The 18,794-nt window shown below is 38.4% G+C and overlaps 1 protein-coding gene across 1 annotated transcript in view; it reads right to left on the reverse strand.

Annotated features, from left to right (window-relative positions):
• LOC118561075 (copine-8-like) overlaps positions 1-18,794 on the reverse strand; it is a gene marked incomplete at its 3' end in the record, with an annotated part of 60,197 nt that overhangs the window by 24,849 nt on the left and 16,554 nt on the right. The window contains exon 4 of the mRNA XM_036132861.1: positions 9,071-9,110. Within this exon, the coding sequence (XP_035988754.1) occupies positions 9,071-9,110 (40 nt within the window). The remainder of the gene's footprint in view (positions 1-9,070; positions 9,111-18,794) is intronic.

Raw genomic sequence — 18,794 nt, forward strand, 5'->3', positions numbered from 1 at the left:
AAAAGTAAAAACTTCTATTTTTTAATAAAATGCCATCTCCTTGGCCTAATTGTATTAGTTAATTTATTACAAAATGTGTGGTATTTGTGGAGCTTGATATAATCAATGATTAATAGTCTCTGGTAAATCAAGTGTCACTTTGAAGTGGTCAAATGCAAATGCCCCAGATAGGCTGAGACCTACTGACCAACTTCAAAATGTTTCATGGAGAGAGAAATTTTATATTAAGGTAGATTTACAACTCATGCTGGGAGGCTATTGATAAAACATTCAGCGCTTGCTATGACAACATGATTGGGAATGTGATCTTGTGTGTGCAGATTATTTGCTTGTCTGATTGCACATTTTGTGGGGAGCTTTGGGCTGATATCCTGAGATTTGAGCTGTTTTTTTTTTTTTTTTTTTGCTTTTGTTTTTTTAGTTGGACGGGTTTAACGCTCTGTTTGGGCTGGAAACGGTCAGATCTGGCAACACTGTGTAGTGCTGTGTTCATTAAATTAACTCAAAAGTCAAGAATAAGTATAAACAGATGCTTTGATTAACATAAGCACTGATGTCAGGCTAAACACTGACTGAAGTAAATATACTAGGAGAGGTAACTACAGCAGCTAAAGAGCACCAGGAACAGAACAAAGCAGTGTTCCCTTCAAGCAACCCAAGTTTCTTTGATTTGGCAGACTGTTTTGGTTCTGTTCCTCGTCGCCCATGGCTGCCGTAGCTCCCAGTGTGAATGTTTGCTTCAATGCTGACGTTCCCAACAGAAATTAATGCCCCTGCTTCCTGCTCGCTCTCATTTGCTCAGTTGCTACTTCTTGTATATAGAAATAAGTCTGAATATCCATGCCGCACTAGCAATGGTGACCACAGTCGACTCCAAGTAGGCTTTGAATGTAGTAACCCCACCGCCTACCCAACCCTCTCAGCAATTGGCTAGCAGAAAGTTGACCACTCTGAGGTAAAAAAAAAAACAAAACCCGAATAACAGCTTCCAGACCAGGGCGGGGTAAAATTCTGGTTACACATTATTCAGTGTAAATAAATAACACCTGATATGTGAGATTTCCAGTATGAGGAATGTCTGTGATTTCAGACTTGATACCATGCTACTCCGCACAGCCCACCCACAACATGTAAATTCTCAATGGATGGACGGATGTTTTGAGATCATTTCTTACCCACAAGAACAATCACACACAGGACACAGGTAAAATGCAAAAGATTAATTTACAAGGATAATGTCACCTTCTAAGCTGAACTTGAAAGGGTTCTGAATCTGTGTGTTCAGCAGCGCCTGAAAGGGTGCAGCAGCTGTTGAAGGAAGCCAGGAGTTCAACCTAACATAAATGTAAGATGACTGGAGGATGGCTTACTGTTCCAGGGTTTGCAGAAGTCATGAGGATTATGGTGGCTAGTTTTGGAGGTGAGACAATGGAGCAGTTCTTGTCTCTCAGGAGAAATTCATGGAGGGTTGTACACAGACTGGGCAGAGTTTTTACACTAGATGTACTTTCCCATGCTACTGGGATTTGAACCACAGTCCCACATATCAAAGACACAGTCTTTGCCCTCTACACCACAGAGGGACTATAATCTTAGCAGAACAGATGTGCAAATTTGTACTATACTTATTCTATACTTCAGTGCATTTTTATTCAAAAAGAAAGTATAAACCATGTGGATAAGAACAGTTATTATGTTAAAATCTATGCAAGCATGGAAAGAAGGAAGCTGACAGATGGCTGTTTTAGCCACATTAGATGCAACAGTGCAGACAGCAGACATAGACAGCTTCCTATTATTGTAAGGACACTGCCAACAAAAATAAACCCAAGTGCTGGGACCTGGGTTCCTTGGATGCCAGCAGAGACTGTTGCAGCCAGTAACAGAACATTTGGCATCTTTTGACAAAGCCTGAGGGATTTCAGATTTAGCAAGCATAGTTCCAGCAAAGAGAGACTGATGGATTATCCCAGCTAGATTTGTGTGATTGCATGCTGCACAATGCGTTAGGTGTGCCCAAAAGCACAGTTGTAAGAGGATGATGTGAACAACAAAATTGATCAAGAAGCTGTAACACAAACAAGGCTTTTAAAGCACTCTATGGCTGTCTGTGCTCTTTGTAACTTTGCCATTTAAATTGGCACGAGTGGTAAATTTGCACACAAAAAAAATAAATAAAAGTTGTTAGGATAATCAAGATAAAATTTACCAGCTGAAATACAAATTGGAGTAAAAGCTAGACTTCGTTCACCATGTGAGAAGTGCATCTGAAGTGAATGTTAAAGCTGCCACGCCAAAGTATTCACACCATGGATCTTATTTCAAACTTTGATATATTACAATTGCTAGCTTTAATGTATTTTATTGGGATTTTATCCAAGTGACATTAAGCATAACTGTGTTGTGTTCAAGAATGAAGCCTTCCTGAGTTAATACTTTGCAGACGCTTCTCTGGCTATAGTCACATAGGTAAGTTTTGCTGTATAATGACTAAATGTGCAGTCAGAGCTTCATGACATGATTTAGATTAAAGCACACTTTCCATCCAATCTAAACAGTTATTTGGGGTATGTCTCTACAACTTTGTCACATCTAGACAATTACGGTAAATTCTTCTTTGCAAAATATCTAAAGTCTGGTGCCAAAAACTTCAGATATCTGAGGTTTCCGGCACCAACTTATAGATTTTCTTTTAGGATTCTCTGTACTAACCTACATCCATATTTCCAACAACTCTGAGCAGCTGTTGAAGGAGCACATCCCACAGCATGATAGCACCACAGCTATGTTTCACAATGGGAATGGTGGGTTCAGGGTCATGTGGAGTGTTACGTTTCTGCTACCCATAGCGTTTCCATGTGGGCCAGAATGTTCAGCTTTGGTCTCATTGACCAAAGCACCTTCTTCCCCATGCTTAAAGGAACCCTGCATTGAGCTTACTACTAACATGTTTTTTTTATGGTTTTCTTTCAGCAACAGTTTTCTTGTTAATACTCTTCCATAAAAACAGATCTGTGGAGTTCATTACTAATATTTATTTAGTAATGGTATGCATTCCACTAGTTGGGAACAATTTTGCCATTAAAGTTGTGGGTTTCTGCATCCTTTCCAAAAATATGATGGTCCTCTTAGCTGCTGATTAGTATTGTCCTTATCTTACTCTTGCAAAGTTATGGGGACACTCTGATATACAGTTATTTTCATGGCTTTCCAGTGAATACAAGTCAGGTAATTGAGGGTTTCCGTTGCTGTCCATCTGGGTCTATCATCTTTCTTGGAAATCCCCACTTCATCTCTCGGTTCTTATCAAGGATGTCCTGATAGATTTCTACATTTATCTTTCAATCAATAAGTAATTCTTATTCTTATTCATTTAAGTGCTGCCTTTGATATAATCTTTAACTACATTCTCCTCACAGATGATCCTCTCTTGGCATCACTTATACCCCCCTTGACTGGTTTTACCCCTACATTTCTGCACCCTTCAATTCACCTAATTTACGTCCTTCAGTTTTTACCCTTCTCCTGTAACATCTGAAAGGGAGTTACGATCATCGTAGACGTGAGGGGGATGTATTTTTGGAGGTCTATAGAGCGATTTGTCACCCTCTCACTCTCAATCGCACCTCTCCTTAGTAGCTAAGGAATCACATAATAATCAAGAGCCAGAGTACAGCACAGGGACAACGACTTTAGTTCTTTAAAGTAACAAAACCTAATGTTTTAGCTGCCAAACTCTGGTTGAGTTGACACAATAACCCTCTGACATTTAACGGGCAAGTAGCCAGATTATAAGGTGCCAAACACTGAACCTGAGATGTTTGGCAAAAGAATCATTCCTTTAAGCAAATCATTATCACACAATATGGAATCAGAGTGATAAGGTAACAGGGTTATAAGCCACATAATTTAATTTATTGGCATGAACATAGAAAGTGACAGAACACTAAAATTCACATTTTAGTCAAATGTAACAGAATTAATCAAATTAAAGATAAAGAAAAATGACATGACTTCAGGAGTCCAGTAATATCTGAAAATAAATATTTTACAAATAAACCAAGCAAAGATCCATCCCCTGCTCTGTCACTACCTGCAGGCTCACCCTGACTGCCAGTGCTCCTGCCTGGTCTCTGCCCTGACACATGGTCGTCTCCCTGGGCTACCTTTTACAATATAGATTAAAATATTTTAGAGTGTGAATGAGAGTTGTTCTGAAATATCTATGAAAACCCTGTCCTGATAACTGCTTGGTGTCTCCTTGCAGGAAGCTATATTTTACTCAGCAAGTTGTAACTTCTTCCTCACCTTTGAAGACTCATCATCCAGTACTTCTGGCTTCAACTCTCACAACTTCTGCTCTTTCTATTGTGTCAATAAATATTTATTTTGAATATGTGGAAAGCCACAGTGAGCACAAGAAAAGTAAAGAGGGTTGTGTTTTACCCTTGGCAAGAACTAACTAGCAAGGCATGTAACACAGGTAACTAGCTTAACATGACATACTGGCATGTATTACTGAGTCATCATGTGGCTAAAATTATATACATGCAACATCATTAGTCAACTTACATGGTTTATTTGGGGGGGGGGGAACTATTAAGTTTTCTGCCTCTTATTGGCTCTGACTAATTTGCTGAGCATCCTCTCTCACACACACACACACACACACAGATGTTGGTATGCACATCATTGTGTGGACCTTCCATTGACTTCCATTCATTTTCTGTAGCTTTGTATGCCCTAACCCTGAACCTCAGCCTAAACCCAATTCACACCTTAGCCCTAAACCTAAGCATTAGCCCAATTTGCATTGTGTAGACCTTGTAAAATTTCCTCACAATGCCAATTGTCCACACCCTGTTGGTCTGCTGTCAAGTTTTGGTCCTCACAACAATAGCCATACATGCGCATGCACACACACACACACACACGTTGTTCTTACTATCATTGTGAGGACTTTACGTTGACTTCCATTCTGCAAGGCCTAAGTTTGACTCATCAAAGTCATGAAAAATGATTTCTCACAAACACACACACACACACACACACACACACACACACACACACACACACACACACACACACACACACACACAGGGAAGCACTGTTCAACACCATATCTCCTGTCTGTGATCCACAGAGATAGTTTGCTAATGTGTTCAATGAATGCTCTGAAAAACATGTCCCCATTAATCAGGGACGTGTGGTCACTCTAGAACAGCGGGTCTACAAGTTATCCATAACTTGTGGCTAGGGCAATTTTTTGTTTATCCCTCCATCATTGTTCCAATACGGGCTCTGTAACTTATCCATCCATCCAGCAACCCATCATCTATACCTGCTTATTTGTGCAGGTTTTCATATCTTATTCATTGCAGACAGAATCAACCGCAACACGGCAACCTATTACTCACACATTTATTTATTTTTTGTCAGGGTGGGGGGAGGGGGGGTTGTTTGTATAAAAAAACGTCGTTCTCGTGCCCCCCTCTGAAACCATCTGGACAGACAGGGATCAAAATAGAAGGATCAAAATAGGAGCAAGAACCTGAAACATAACTAAATCCATAAACAGTGACAGCTTTGTGTTAGTCTATCATATAAAATCCCAAAGAAATACGTTGAGATTTGTGGCTGTAGTTGGACAACGTGGAGGCAATACATTTGCAGGACACTGTCAATGGTACCTGATTATAGTTTAAGTTTTTATGAGTGTATTTGAACAAATATTAATACATGACATTTCTGAGGAAGAATTGTAACAAAATCAGCACAACCAAAAAACAGATAAATTACTCAGGAAAACCCATCACAAAAACCTGTAATGATAACGAAGCAGCATCAGCATCGCAGATCTACTTCATTATTCTGAAGCATGTCCCATCTTTGCACTTGTTCCCCTGCAGCTATATCCAGACAAGGTATGCGAACCATATGGTGCGGAGAAAACATCTGCTGTGAAGGGAGGATGAAGGCATCCTCAAAGGTGGCAAATGAAGCTGCCACTGGAAATACTGTACTTGTGTGCATTTATACATATTTTTTCCTCTTCTTCCAGTTATTTATAGTCATGCGACAGTGGATGGACTCTGCTCAGACAATGGAACCGTCGCTGAGTGCCAGATCTCCAATCCCACACATCCACAGTAACGACAGGGTGCAGCCAAGCGTCCTCGGCCTTCTTGCTTTGAGTGAGCTTCTGCACTCACACTGCTCAGAGCCCACAGTGTAAGCCAGAGGGCACGCTGGGGCTGGGGCAGAGGAAAACAACTTCGCCAACAGTCGGCAGTGAGGACGAAGCTGGAGAAAAGGAAGGGGGATGGGTGCAGAGGTGGAGCTGGGAAGATGAGCGATGCTAAATCAGGAGCGTGCTAAAAGTTCTGTCAGATGTGACAGCAAAGGATAGAAGTGTAGGTGTAATAGTGATATGTTTAGATCTAATAGAGGAAAAATGTCTTTATTGTCACCCACATAAGGACTATTGAATACTTGATTTTTCTGGTTTAATTCCTTTAATTGATAGTCTTGAATTTTACAATATGAGTTTAAGAGAAAACAATGACAGTTATGTTAATTTTCTTTATGACAGGTAGTGATGGTAGTATACCAAAGTTTTAGGATAATTAAAACATTAGTAGATACATTACATCCCAGCAGTGATCCTCTCCAAAGCTTTTGTGCAGAGTCTCTCTGATTGACTGGCAGTTTGACACAGAGTCCTTCCACTGACAGACATTAAGAGCTCAAACTCCTCACACTGAACTTCTTTTTACTTGCTATGGTCCTCTACTATTGATTTTTTGCATGGCCAGCCATTAGACTGTCAGTCAGTGGAATCTTTCCAGTCATTAAAAAAGTTAAATAGAAAAAGTTACGATTGACGTAGAATTACTTTTACAATTCCAAAGGCTTGAATCTACTCTGGCAATTGATTTCACTTAGGGCTGGACGATAATTCAATATCAATATATATGGAGCGATAAATGTATATCGATGATAGAAAAAAAAGGTCAGTAACAGTTTTTCTTCCTTTTACACTCTAGCCATGTAGATTATTATTACAGTCATTTCACCCTCCCAGCCAATCATAAACTCAGACCCAGGAACCAAGCTCCGCCCCCTTCAGAGTTCAGAGAGCACGTGTTCTTTTCTGTTTTTTAAAAACTTGCAGTTTTGGTAAACTGTTGGTTGAATAAAGGGTTGAGTTTGAATTCAGTGTTTGTGTGTTCTGTATCTAAAAATCGGTCGCCAAGCAACAGCGTAAAATGGCCTGGTCTACACTTATAAAATATACGTTTTGAATTTGTTGCTAATTATCGATATCGATCAATATGATCTCTATTTTATCGATATGCTTTTTTTTCTATATCGTCCAGGCCTAATATTACTGGGTTTCCATCCCTGCCCGAATCACCTGCAAAACCTCCCTGGCTCACGTTCCGCTGTCTACACTGTAATATGGCATCTTACTGAAAAGAGCTCCTCACCCTCACTGTCCCTCGCACAATCTCTGCTCCTCCAACACCAAGCTTCTCCACATTCCCAGGACTTGATCCTGCGCCATAGGAGACCAGGCCTTTGCTTGTGCTGCTCCTTGGCTGTGGAACGCTCTGCCTCCACATCTGAGGGCTCCACAAATTGTGACAGACTTTCAGGACTGGCTTGAAAATCTTTCTTTTTACCCAATGTTTTTAATGATCTTTTTAATTGCTTTGTCTTGTTTTCACTTTTCTTTTCATTTATTGCACTCACTACTTTTCTTTGTGTGTTTTATCTGCATTTTAATGCTGCTGTTATATTGATTGTTTTATTGATCGTAGCACTTTGGGATTTTAGGTAAATATACTGTGGTGCAAATAAAATATAGAATTATTAGTAACAATAATTTGAGTCCTTTTAGCTGCTCCCTTATTCAGTGTTCACTACAACAAGTCAAGAGTTTTCACACCAGATGCAATTCCTGGTGCAACAGGGATTCGAACACGTGTAAGCTGGATCAAAACCGAGGACATAGCCCGACATAGCTTGTCAACAAATAATTCAACTCTACTTTCATAAAAAGTGGGCAAGTAGTAGACTTTAATGCATTACCACAATGTCATAAAGTAAAGACGTTATTGGTTAATTCTTAGAAACCACATTTTGGTTCTCCTGACTTCCAATGGCATATTGGATGTTGAAGTTTATGGCTGTACAGTTAAAAAATTAACAACACAAATATGGCTTGTGTACAGTATATAAAGGGTAAATGTGATAAAAGGCATGAAAAAACAACATAACAATATCCTTTGTCCAGACAAAACATATTTGGCCATAATGCGGAGCAGCACATGATTAGAGACCCAAACTGCATGAAAGCACTCAAATCTATCAAGCATGGTGATGGAGGAGTGATGATTTGGGCTTTTGTTGCAGCCACAGGACCTGGACACCTTGTAGTCAACAGCTGACCATCCTCTGTTTCCCAAAGTCAGATGTGAGGCCATCTGTTTGCCGTTGAAGCATGAAGTAAACTCGTTTGGACAAAAATGCAATTATCCCAACCAAAACAGCAAACGAACAACACGAGCAAACAAAATAATCAGGTTGCTGCAATGATCAATTCACCCCAATTTTAAAGCTTTCCCAAGAACCTAAGAGTGGTAAGGATGAATTAATATCACTCAACTTAAATAAAACCAAGCAGCACAATTACAGTTAAACCAAACATTATTCATAAACCTGCCATACTTAGATTTAGAATAATTTTAATTTGACCAAAAATGAGCACGTTTGTTTTTGACTATTTAGACCTGTCCAAATATCTGTTTCTTAAACAAAGTATGAACTTGTGACTTTTCTTCATTTGGGATATTTACAGACAACAATCATAGTCAATATTGTGTTGGAATTATAGTGTAAAATTCATGCAAATGTCTTTGGTATGGAAAAGTTGCTGTGATCTTTTGACGAAACTTTCAATTCCAAATGGACTCACGCTGCCATTGTACAGCAACAGCTAAACGTGATCCTATCGTGTTAAAATCAGTACTTGACTGATTACTGAACCCGTGAAGGAGACACTCACGTGTTTAGAAAGGTTATCACTCTTGCAGTCCAAATCATACCTGAAAAACAGAGCAAAAAGATAACACATGAGAACTGAGGCGGAAATAGAAACATCTGAGCTGTATATCTTGACAGATCAGGCTATTAAAACACAAATTAGTGAACACAAGCCTTTTTTTGCTCATCACCTCGTATTAATGCAGGGAACATCTTCAGTTATCACTGAAAGAGTTTTGCGATAGCAGTTCTAAAAGCTTTTCCGTCCCTGTTTGATTCAGGAATGTTCATCACTCTTATGGATGTGTGGTGGCTTATTGGCAGAAAAGAAATCAAGTGAGTTCTGTTAATTTTCCTGAAGATCCTGGTGTCCATTAACACGGTAAACTTTACCAGTTTACAATGAAGGTAAACTGGTAAAGAGGGGAAGATCTTTCCTCATCTACCAAACTCAGTCTCTCTAGACAAAACACCTTTCAACCCAGGATTATAGAACAACGCAAGTCTTAGCTTCAAGTGAAAGAACAACCTATAACTGAGCACGTAACACAGTTTATGGCACAGCAACAGCAGCCAGCTCTAGCAGAGTCAGCACCCAGACCATTAAGATGACTGAGGGGGTTTTGTGTGAGAATATTGTTTTCCGGGTAAGAAAATAATTTGCCTTGTTCTCTTTTTTGTATCCTTTATTAGGACTGCATCAGCAGCATCAATTGCTTTGTTAAATTAAATCAGTAAACCTCTCTGAGCAACGTTGCTGCTGCATGATTCCCCAAAACAAACTGCAGGAACAACTAATTTTTTGTATCAGAGCAAAGTAAGCAACCAAATAGATATCAGTATTTTCATCTTCCATTTCCATCACCACATTTCCATGTAGCATTCACATTGTAGACTGACCCTAGTAGTGTGCCACATTATCCACAGAATAATGTTTTGACAGCTACATTAAACAGTCACAGGTAAAACACAGTTAAATGTGTAAAAGTGAGATTTTCAGCTGCTTCCATTCACTGCTGCTATGTTTTACACACTTGCTGCACAGCTAGGTTGAGGTATCCTGGTGACCCAGCTTTTTTGGAAAAAAGTTAAATATTAGGCTAAACCAATATAAGAGCAAATTTAGTAAATTCCATTAAAGAAACTGTTTTCACAGAAATACCAGCATGCTCTGCAATAATCAGTTTCTAGTAGTAATTACTTCTATTTGTAGTGCAACTTGCTACAGTTTGGAAAAACGCAAAACCATATAAATGTCTTAGAAATTATGCAAAATGCAATACAATGCAGCTGTTTTAGATTTTTTTTTTACTAATAATGAATGTTATTGCAAATACCTTGAGTCCATCAATTTTTACAAGCATGTGGGAACACAGCAACCCAGTTAACATAGCACCGCTTTACTTTAACAAGACTCACATTCAACCATTTCAGGAACTGAATCTTGTAACGACTTTCAGAATAAATGTAATCAGAAACACGGGCCTCGATACCTTTTCTAGATTTTCCCACCGTCTGTGTTTGTCTTCAGCCGTTTTCAGTTCTCTGGCCTCACTGTTTGCACCTGTTTTTTGTTTCTCAGACAGTGCTATGCATATTCAGAACGTACAATCTGTGCCGTGCCATCCCATCTGCTAACACCAGCTTCTTTCTATTGGATCCTGTCTAATTGCTTTGCATTAGTCCTATGACTTTTTCACAGTACAGTCCTCACTTTTTAGAATCACATTTATTTTTCCTGCTAAGACTTTAAAGTCACATTTAGTCACCTAGAGCCTTTTTAATTTCCATCTTAATTGCTACTTGGGAGGTCACATGTATTATCACTGTTAGACTGCATTATTGTTGTTCATCATCTTGATTTTGAGTCACATTTTCATACTTCTATTGTTTACCAGGACTGAACTGATAAACAATAGAAAGTTGTTTAGCTTGTTGATTATTCATGGTCGCAATAATATTTTAAACTTCACAATAAGTATATGACTATAGAAAATTAGACTATACAACCCTTATTTTGCTCCTTTATAGGACTTTGTTATGTACTCACAACCTTGGGAATACTTAAGACTTAAGACAGTTGCTAAATATTTTACCTGGCCTCTCATCTGTGATGAGTTTGTACAAATGATTTATAAGTGCTGTACTCTGGGAGTACTCTAGCAATTTGGCTTTACTTTCATACATTTGCTGATGCATAGTGGAAAAAAATGAACTGATGCTGAGGAAGCAGAGATATTTTTCATTCAGTGCACTCTTGTCCTAAAAGCAGGTGTTCACATTACTCAAAATGGAGCTGTAACACCTGGACAGATATTAGGGTGTATTATGCAGTTAGTGGCTCGAGCTAAGGTGTTAGCATATTCCCTATAGAACTGTATAAGGTATCTTCGGTTCTCTTTGGTGAAATTAAATATTTATGAAATTTTATTCAAGATATAAAAACAATATTACAATTAGATGGAATTTCCCAAAAAATTTACAGCTGCCAAACGAAAAGGTTGCAATTTTTTATGTTGAAAAAAAGTCCTACAGTTAGTACTAGTGTGTTGTTAATGAGTGAGTCGTTCAGAGAAACGAAACATTCAAGCGAACAAACTGAACTGAATCACTTTCTTAACTGATTTGTTCATTTCTCCATTCAGTTAGCGCTCCATCTTTGTTAAATTATTTTATTTTAACCATAAGGTAATCCCAATATTTATTTTGTACTACAATTTTGATCTTTTCGTTTGATGTAAGTGACCCCCGGCTACTGTTTGTAAATATAGTGTGTGTGCTGTTCTTTTTTACTTGATCATCTGTGTTTTTGCCAATTTAGTTGGGAAAAGCACAAAAAATTTTAGCCTCGCTGACCCTGAGCTAACGCTATGCTAACATTAGCGTGGAACATCGAGTCCAGCAGAAAACAGACGTCCCATGACAGACTTCATTTCAGGTGTTTATAAAATCTAATCCTGTTTTTAACTATAAATTAACAATAAAGGTATTTAAAGTTCTATAAATGGCACTAAAGTCATGCTTATTGCCAATTATAAATGCAAAGGGACAGCAAATGCAGCTAAAACTCTATAAATAGCTCACTAAATGTGACCGAAGCCAGGTTTATTGCCTATTTCAATTGCAAGTAACCGGAAATGTAGTTACATGAACTGAATGATTCGGTGAACAAATCTTTTGAACATATGAATGTACTGATTGTAGTGATTCAGCACACCGGCGTTCCTCCCACTAGTTAATACTACCATTTACGATTAAATTGGCATCAATGCTTTTTTCTGTGATGGTGCTCCGTTTTTTCTTATATGTTGATCAAGTGCAGCATCTCAGGTTTTGCAGATGCAAGCAAAAGCCAGGGGAAGTAAAGCAAGATATAGGCCACACAGAAACCATGTTTTAATATAGAGCCTATAAATCTGGAAAAACAGTATTTTGAACTTGTTTTTGTGCTCACTGTGCATGCAAAGGGAAACGACACGCTTACTCCATAGCCTCCAGCTGGCTAGAAGCTAATAATAGGTAAGTTCACCAGATGCTTGAAGCCTTTAGAGTGGTCTGGTTTGTCTGTAATAGTAAAAAAAAAAAAACAAGTATCTATTTTACAATGTCAATACAGCTCATAACCTAAATACAAATTCCTGCAAACCTTCACCATAAGAGCCGTTGCCATATTTTTACTGCACATTGAGTCTCAAATAACTTATTTTAAAGTCACTGGCAGTATGTTTTCTGCTGTTTGTGCTCCAAAATGCTCCATGATTCTTCGTGATGATTCAGTTTCTGCATGATGTAATTTAAAAAAGGGGCAGCTATCAAATGTTTCTCATTTTAGTCGATGCTTGTAGAATCTCTAAAAATGATCTCTGTTGTAGGCAAACCCTTGTTTATGGCTAAACATGTCACAATAAAAAAGTAATAAACACATTTCCATACATGATAGATTCAAGTAGAAATACCTTAATAAATAAACAAACACCTGTGTCAATATTTCAATAATTATTTAAAATGCATAATGAATAATTGAATGTGGAAATCATTCATTAAAATCTGAGCTCATACGTTAAGCAGCATACATAATAACTTGAGTTTATGATTAATTTCAAAATTCTGTTTTGGAACCAATTTATTTTATCTGTCAGCCCTAAACATCAAGCTCAGTCAACGGGCCCAACATCGTTTTAGACAGAGGTAATTGGTCTGGAGTCAAACCTCGGTGCATGTTGAATGATCCTATATTATGATTGATCTGACGAACCAAAAGTTACTTCTTGAATTATTTCATATTGGTCTGTAGCACAGGAACTAGAAAAAAAAATGAAAACTGAAATTGTTAGGATTTCATTATGTAGTAAATAAAAGTTTTACCTGATTCACTATTACATTTAACTACTTCATTTTGTATTCTTGATACATTATACACAGATTGATTTATTGCAACAACTAAAAAGTTGGTGAAATTGTTGCACTTTTGGCCCTCATTGCAATACGAGAGAAATTACATATTCTCATTTCAAACTCAGCAATCGTTGGATTCCTTGTATTTCCAGCAGTCGACACATCAACTTCTGCAAAAATATCTCATGTGGTAGACATTTGTTCATTTTACTGAAATTATCAACAGGGTCTCAAAAGATTAACAGGCAGATGTCACAAATTTAAAAGTCATTCCAATATTTTGTACATGGATTTCAGAATATTTCAATTATTTGTACAGATAATTACACTAGGGTTTTTAAATCTCACAACTGGTTTTGCCCAGAAGATAAAGATGTAGATTTTAAAACAGATGATAATACTCTTTTGATTAACAAAACTAATCATCATCATCATCATAGCAATAATGTTGGTAATACAATTCATGCTGCAGGAAAACTAATTTTGTTGCATGCTTAGTACAATTACTTCAGCATGTCACATCAGTTTTTAAATATTCTCAATTATGGTTAGGTAATTATTGTATCATTTATTATTATGAGGGGATGATGGTATCTTGAAAACAGAAGAGTCTAACAACTCTGAGAGTAACTGGGATCGCCGCATTGGCCGCTTTCCCATGTTGGGTTAATGAGGGTATCAATTAATATTCATATATTTGAAGATATGATTGAACGTAATGGTTGTATGCTGTTTAGTGGTAGCTGCACTTCTTAATGTAGCAATTGTACTGAATTAGACTATTTGATCATGGTTAGGTGTTTATTTTTGGAGCTGAATTTGTGTGAGGTTCTGACAGTACGCAGCAACAGATGTATTCGCCAAATGAAGGAATTTCTATATATTTTTTTTAATCATCAGTTTCCGAAACGAAGATCCATAACAGCCATCTATTCCATAATAACACATTTTATCAAAGCTGTTCAGCTCATTACATGCCTAGCTTGTACCCACAGGTAAATTTCCTTTAAAATAAGTATCCAAATTGACCACGTTTGCTTTTTCTACGGCTCCGTCGTGTGCCCAGACCTCACATGCAGGACCATTCATCCAAAACCACAAGTAGCCGGCCGCTATGCCACGCAGACCATATAATCCGCTCGCTTCTCCAGAGAGCAATTTATCAAGCTTTATTTGCTCGCAGTGACACAGTGCCGTCAGTGTGTCAGGTGTGCGTCAAACGCACGTGTGCGGTGTGTGCGGCAACGCGCAGCCGACTGTGTAAATGGGAGAGCCTCGGCAGACAGCATGCCACGTCCGATAAGGCGCCCGCTGACAAAAGTGAGGGGATGCTGTGTGTCACGGCAGGATGGACCAGGGAGCTCGGCTACAGTGCTGCTTAATGTAATTCCATAAGAGTAAAGGAAACACGCCGCTGTTACGCAACGACGCGCTGCCAGCTAAACGCACAGGTGCGCTTCATGTTCTATTCGGCCCCCTGCCTCTGTCACTCCCAAATGTTCATGAATGATTCATTTAATTTTATTTAATTATGAGGGAGAGAAAGGTAGAGCGAGTAAAGAAAAAAAATAGAAGGGCGGGAGGGGAGGAGGAAAACATGCTACCCATGTATGCATGTATGATGATTTGGCTGCACATGTTCGCCCACACATGCAAGCACACAGACGCACAAACAAGTGTTTGCTGGACGAGATGTCCCTCGGCACCTACCGACTTCACATTAACCGCGTGTGACTGGGTGTGTGCGTGTTTATGTAGATGACATCACTCTGCATCGGCACTGAGCCAGACAGGATTTCTCCTGGTCCTGTGCGGTTTTGTCTTGCTGGGGGAGTGGGGGCGCTCAGAGCTCCGTTTGAACAGAGCGAAGATGACTAATGATGGTACACAAACAAAACGGGGCCGGGGAAGGCAGGCGAAACAACAAACTACGGCACCCTGGCACTTGAGCGTGGCTCCCTAACAGCTTTCTGAAGCCCTCACAAAGCCTTCACACTGATTGGTATAAGATGTTGCCGAAACACTGTATCAGCAGACTGTATGTACAGCGATGAACAGCAAATTAAAGAGGGGATATGATGATATTATCTTAGTGTAAAATTTGAGGGAAAACAGTATATGTCATAATCACTGATATAACACTCCCAATCAGACTGGGGTATATTCTTCATACTCTGCTTTGTCCCAGTTAAGACGCACAGAGCTGTCTCCACCAACTTCGTCTCTAAACATAGAAATGCTTGTTTACTTTATCCATCCTGGCGCTAAAGCTATATTCTCCACTCCAGATTCTCACATTCTCACTCCCCTATAACCCTGCAGATATTTACTCAGTTTTAATAGCCTAGCTCAAAGACTAATGATTTTCAGACTAATGGATGTCGAATAGGGATGTTTTGTTGGCCTCCCTTACTTTCTTGTGCAAATCTCTTCTTCTCCTCATCCTAATATTACAGTGGTACACACAATTAAAATGTATTAAAAGGTGTTACATCTCCATCATTTAGCCTCATTGTGCCTTTTTCTGATTGTTTACTTATAGCTGTTGATTAGGTTGATGCACATTATAGTAATATGTAATAATAATGTAATATCATCTTTATTGTCATTGAAACATACATTACAACGAAATGTGTTCTTTGCTCTTAACCCATCACCCTTGGGGAGCAGTGGGCTGCCATGTGCGGCGCCCGGGGAACAATTTGGGGTTAGGGGTCTTGCTCAGGGACCCAGAGTGCAGGCAGTGGGGATCGAACCGGGTACTTGCATCCTTCTCTGAGTGCAAGCGCGCTGCTCTAACCACTAGGCCAACACTCACCAATCTCATGATCATGAAGGAAGATCAGTTCTCTCCATGGTGTTGTCTTCTAGGCATATGTCTCAGATGACAGTAGCTAACAGGTTCTACTTAAAGGGTAACAACCCCAAATCAACATTTATTTTGCTAATAAACTGTATACATGGAAGTCTTACAGTGCTGTCCACATGTCCTGGTCATTATTTTGACAAATTACTGCACATTTGTTAAAATCCTGCTTTTGAGTCTAAAGGCCCATTCATACCTCACGTAAAAGACGGATACGGATACGGATACGGATACGTGTGGATTGTTTCATACGTTCTAACCGTCGATTTCGTCCGTATTTTGACACGAAAATTGGGAGCTTACGATTACGGACGAAACGGATCAATACGGAGCAATACTACCGGAAACAGTGGGAGCGCTATTGAGTTTGTAGTACAAAATGTCAACAAAATCACGAAGAAGGTTATAATTCTGGGCTTTAAACAATGGCGGGATTCGAGGAACGACTTGCGGAGCTTGTCCGCAACTACCCACACATATGATGTGTCGTGTCCGGGGCACAGGGACAAACAAAAAGTTTACTTACGGAGCAAATACAACAAAATCACGCCTTGGACCGTCGCCATGTTTGATCAGTGACGAATCATTGACAGAAATACGGACGTGTGGGCCAAACGTAGGGTATGAATGGGCCTTTAGACCGTCTGTGGGGCGCACTCCTCATGTTTAACAAGTAAACTGCATTTGAATTTTGAGGAGTAGAGGGGGTTGGCCGTGATGCATTTCTTTGGGCACAGACAGCAACAGTGATGCAGCACAGGACTGTGGGGTGTTTGACTGAAGCAGATGAGCAATATCAGCAGTGAGGTTGTTGTTTTTTCCCCCCACAGTGTCAAAAAGCTCAGGATAAATATCTAATTATGCTAAATATTGGTTACAAGCCATTACAGCAATATTATTGGATTTTGACATTACCCCAAAATCTCATACAGGGATTAGACTCCCTAATTACAATAACGCTGTTTTTCTTTAATTAGACAAACTAAAAGTAAGCCCAGCTCAATCTAACAACGTTAATAATAACTGAATAATAATAACTTTGTTTATAAAGTGCGTTCAATCAAAGTGCTGTACAAGCAGGTAGAACAGACATTAAAACACTATACATCAATAAAATAAAAAAATGAGATAATAGTTAAAACATTTAAATACATCTCAAGACACCTAACAAAAGGGAAAACAAGTGGGTATTTAGCTTTGCTTTTAAAAACATCTACAGAGCATATCTGTCTGACATCCAGAGGAAGACTGTTCCAAAGCTTAGATTCCCAAAATGAAAACACTTCTTTTCCCTGACTTTAGACATAATCAAAAGGGCATCCTATTCAAGAGCGACTGACTGCTGCAAAATGATGGGCTGTTTGGACAAACTTGAGGGACTTCTCTCAGAAAAAAACCTCTTTCAAAACAATACTTTGTTATAATAATTTGTCATAAATAAAATTGAAATTGAATTGCTGTTGAGAAAAGTAATACCTACATCTAGCAGGTATATATATATATATATATATATATATATATATATATATATATATATATATATATATATATATATATGCTTTTTATACGTTTCTTACTGTTGTCATGGAACCAACTGCTTAGTGTAGAGTGACAATCCCAGCAATACTTTTAGTTGTTGGGGTTTTACAAACATCATACTGTAGAGTTTATGTGTTACTGTGGAGTTTATGATTTTCATAATAATCCAAATGCTGATGACAATAAAAACATTTCACAAAGAGGATAAACGGTGCAATCAATGTCCTTCGCTACTGCTACATTCTATTATATGCTATACTCTATTATATATATATATATATATATATATATATATATATATATATATATATATATATATATATATATATATATATATATATAAACATATACATTATTAATTTCAGCCCAACTCTATAATGTGTTTTAATAGTTACTCAGTGTTCTGTTCTTATGGTTAGGCGCTGTAAACCTCTCCTGTTTATTAAGTACATAGTTGAATATTCAGTTGTTGCAAAAACATTTAACATTTTTCTCTAGTAATCCGAAAATTACAATGTTTGCGTCAGAACAGAAAGGGCTTTTCATAACCATGAACGCTGCAGGCAACTACAATGGGATAGATTTGCAAATTTTACAGATATATCCTGTTTTGATAAATCTGCATATAAAAAAAGTCTCTGGTTCAAATTTGAAGGCAGATGTATATTTTTATTACCTACTCCAGAGAAAAAATATTCCCATCCAGAGAAATAAACAAATTGAATACAGCTATATCCTTTCTTTATTTCCTTTTTTTCTTTTGAAGGGATTTTTCCTTCATTTTTTTGAAGTCTGATCCAATTTAGCACACTTGATTAGAGAACCATCCAGCCAGGGGCTTCCACTGGCTTCAGTGAACAACACAAAAATAAAAACACACCCGTATCTTACTCCCAGTCGCAAGATAAGGGTTAACAGGATTTACAGACTTGGGTAGAGGATGCAA

The sequence above is a fragment of the Fundulus heteroclitus genome, unplaced genomic scaffold, assembly GCF_011125445.2.
Source record: "Fundulus heteroclitus isolate FHET01 unplaced genomic scaffold, MU-UCD_Fhet_4.1 scaffold_553, whole genome shotgun sequence".
Classification (NCBI taxonomy): domain Eukaryota; kingdom Metazoa; phylum Chordata; class Actinopteri; order Cyprinodontiformes; family Fundulidae; genus Fundulus; species Fundulus heteroclitus.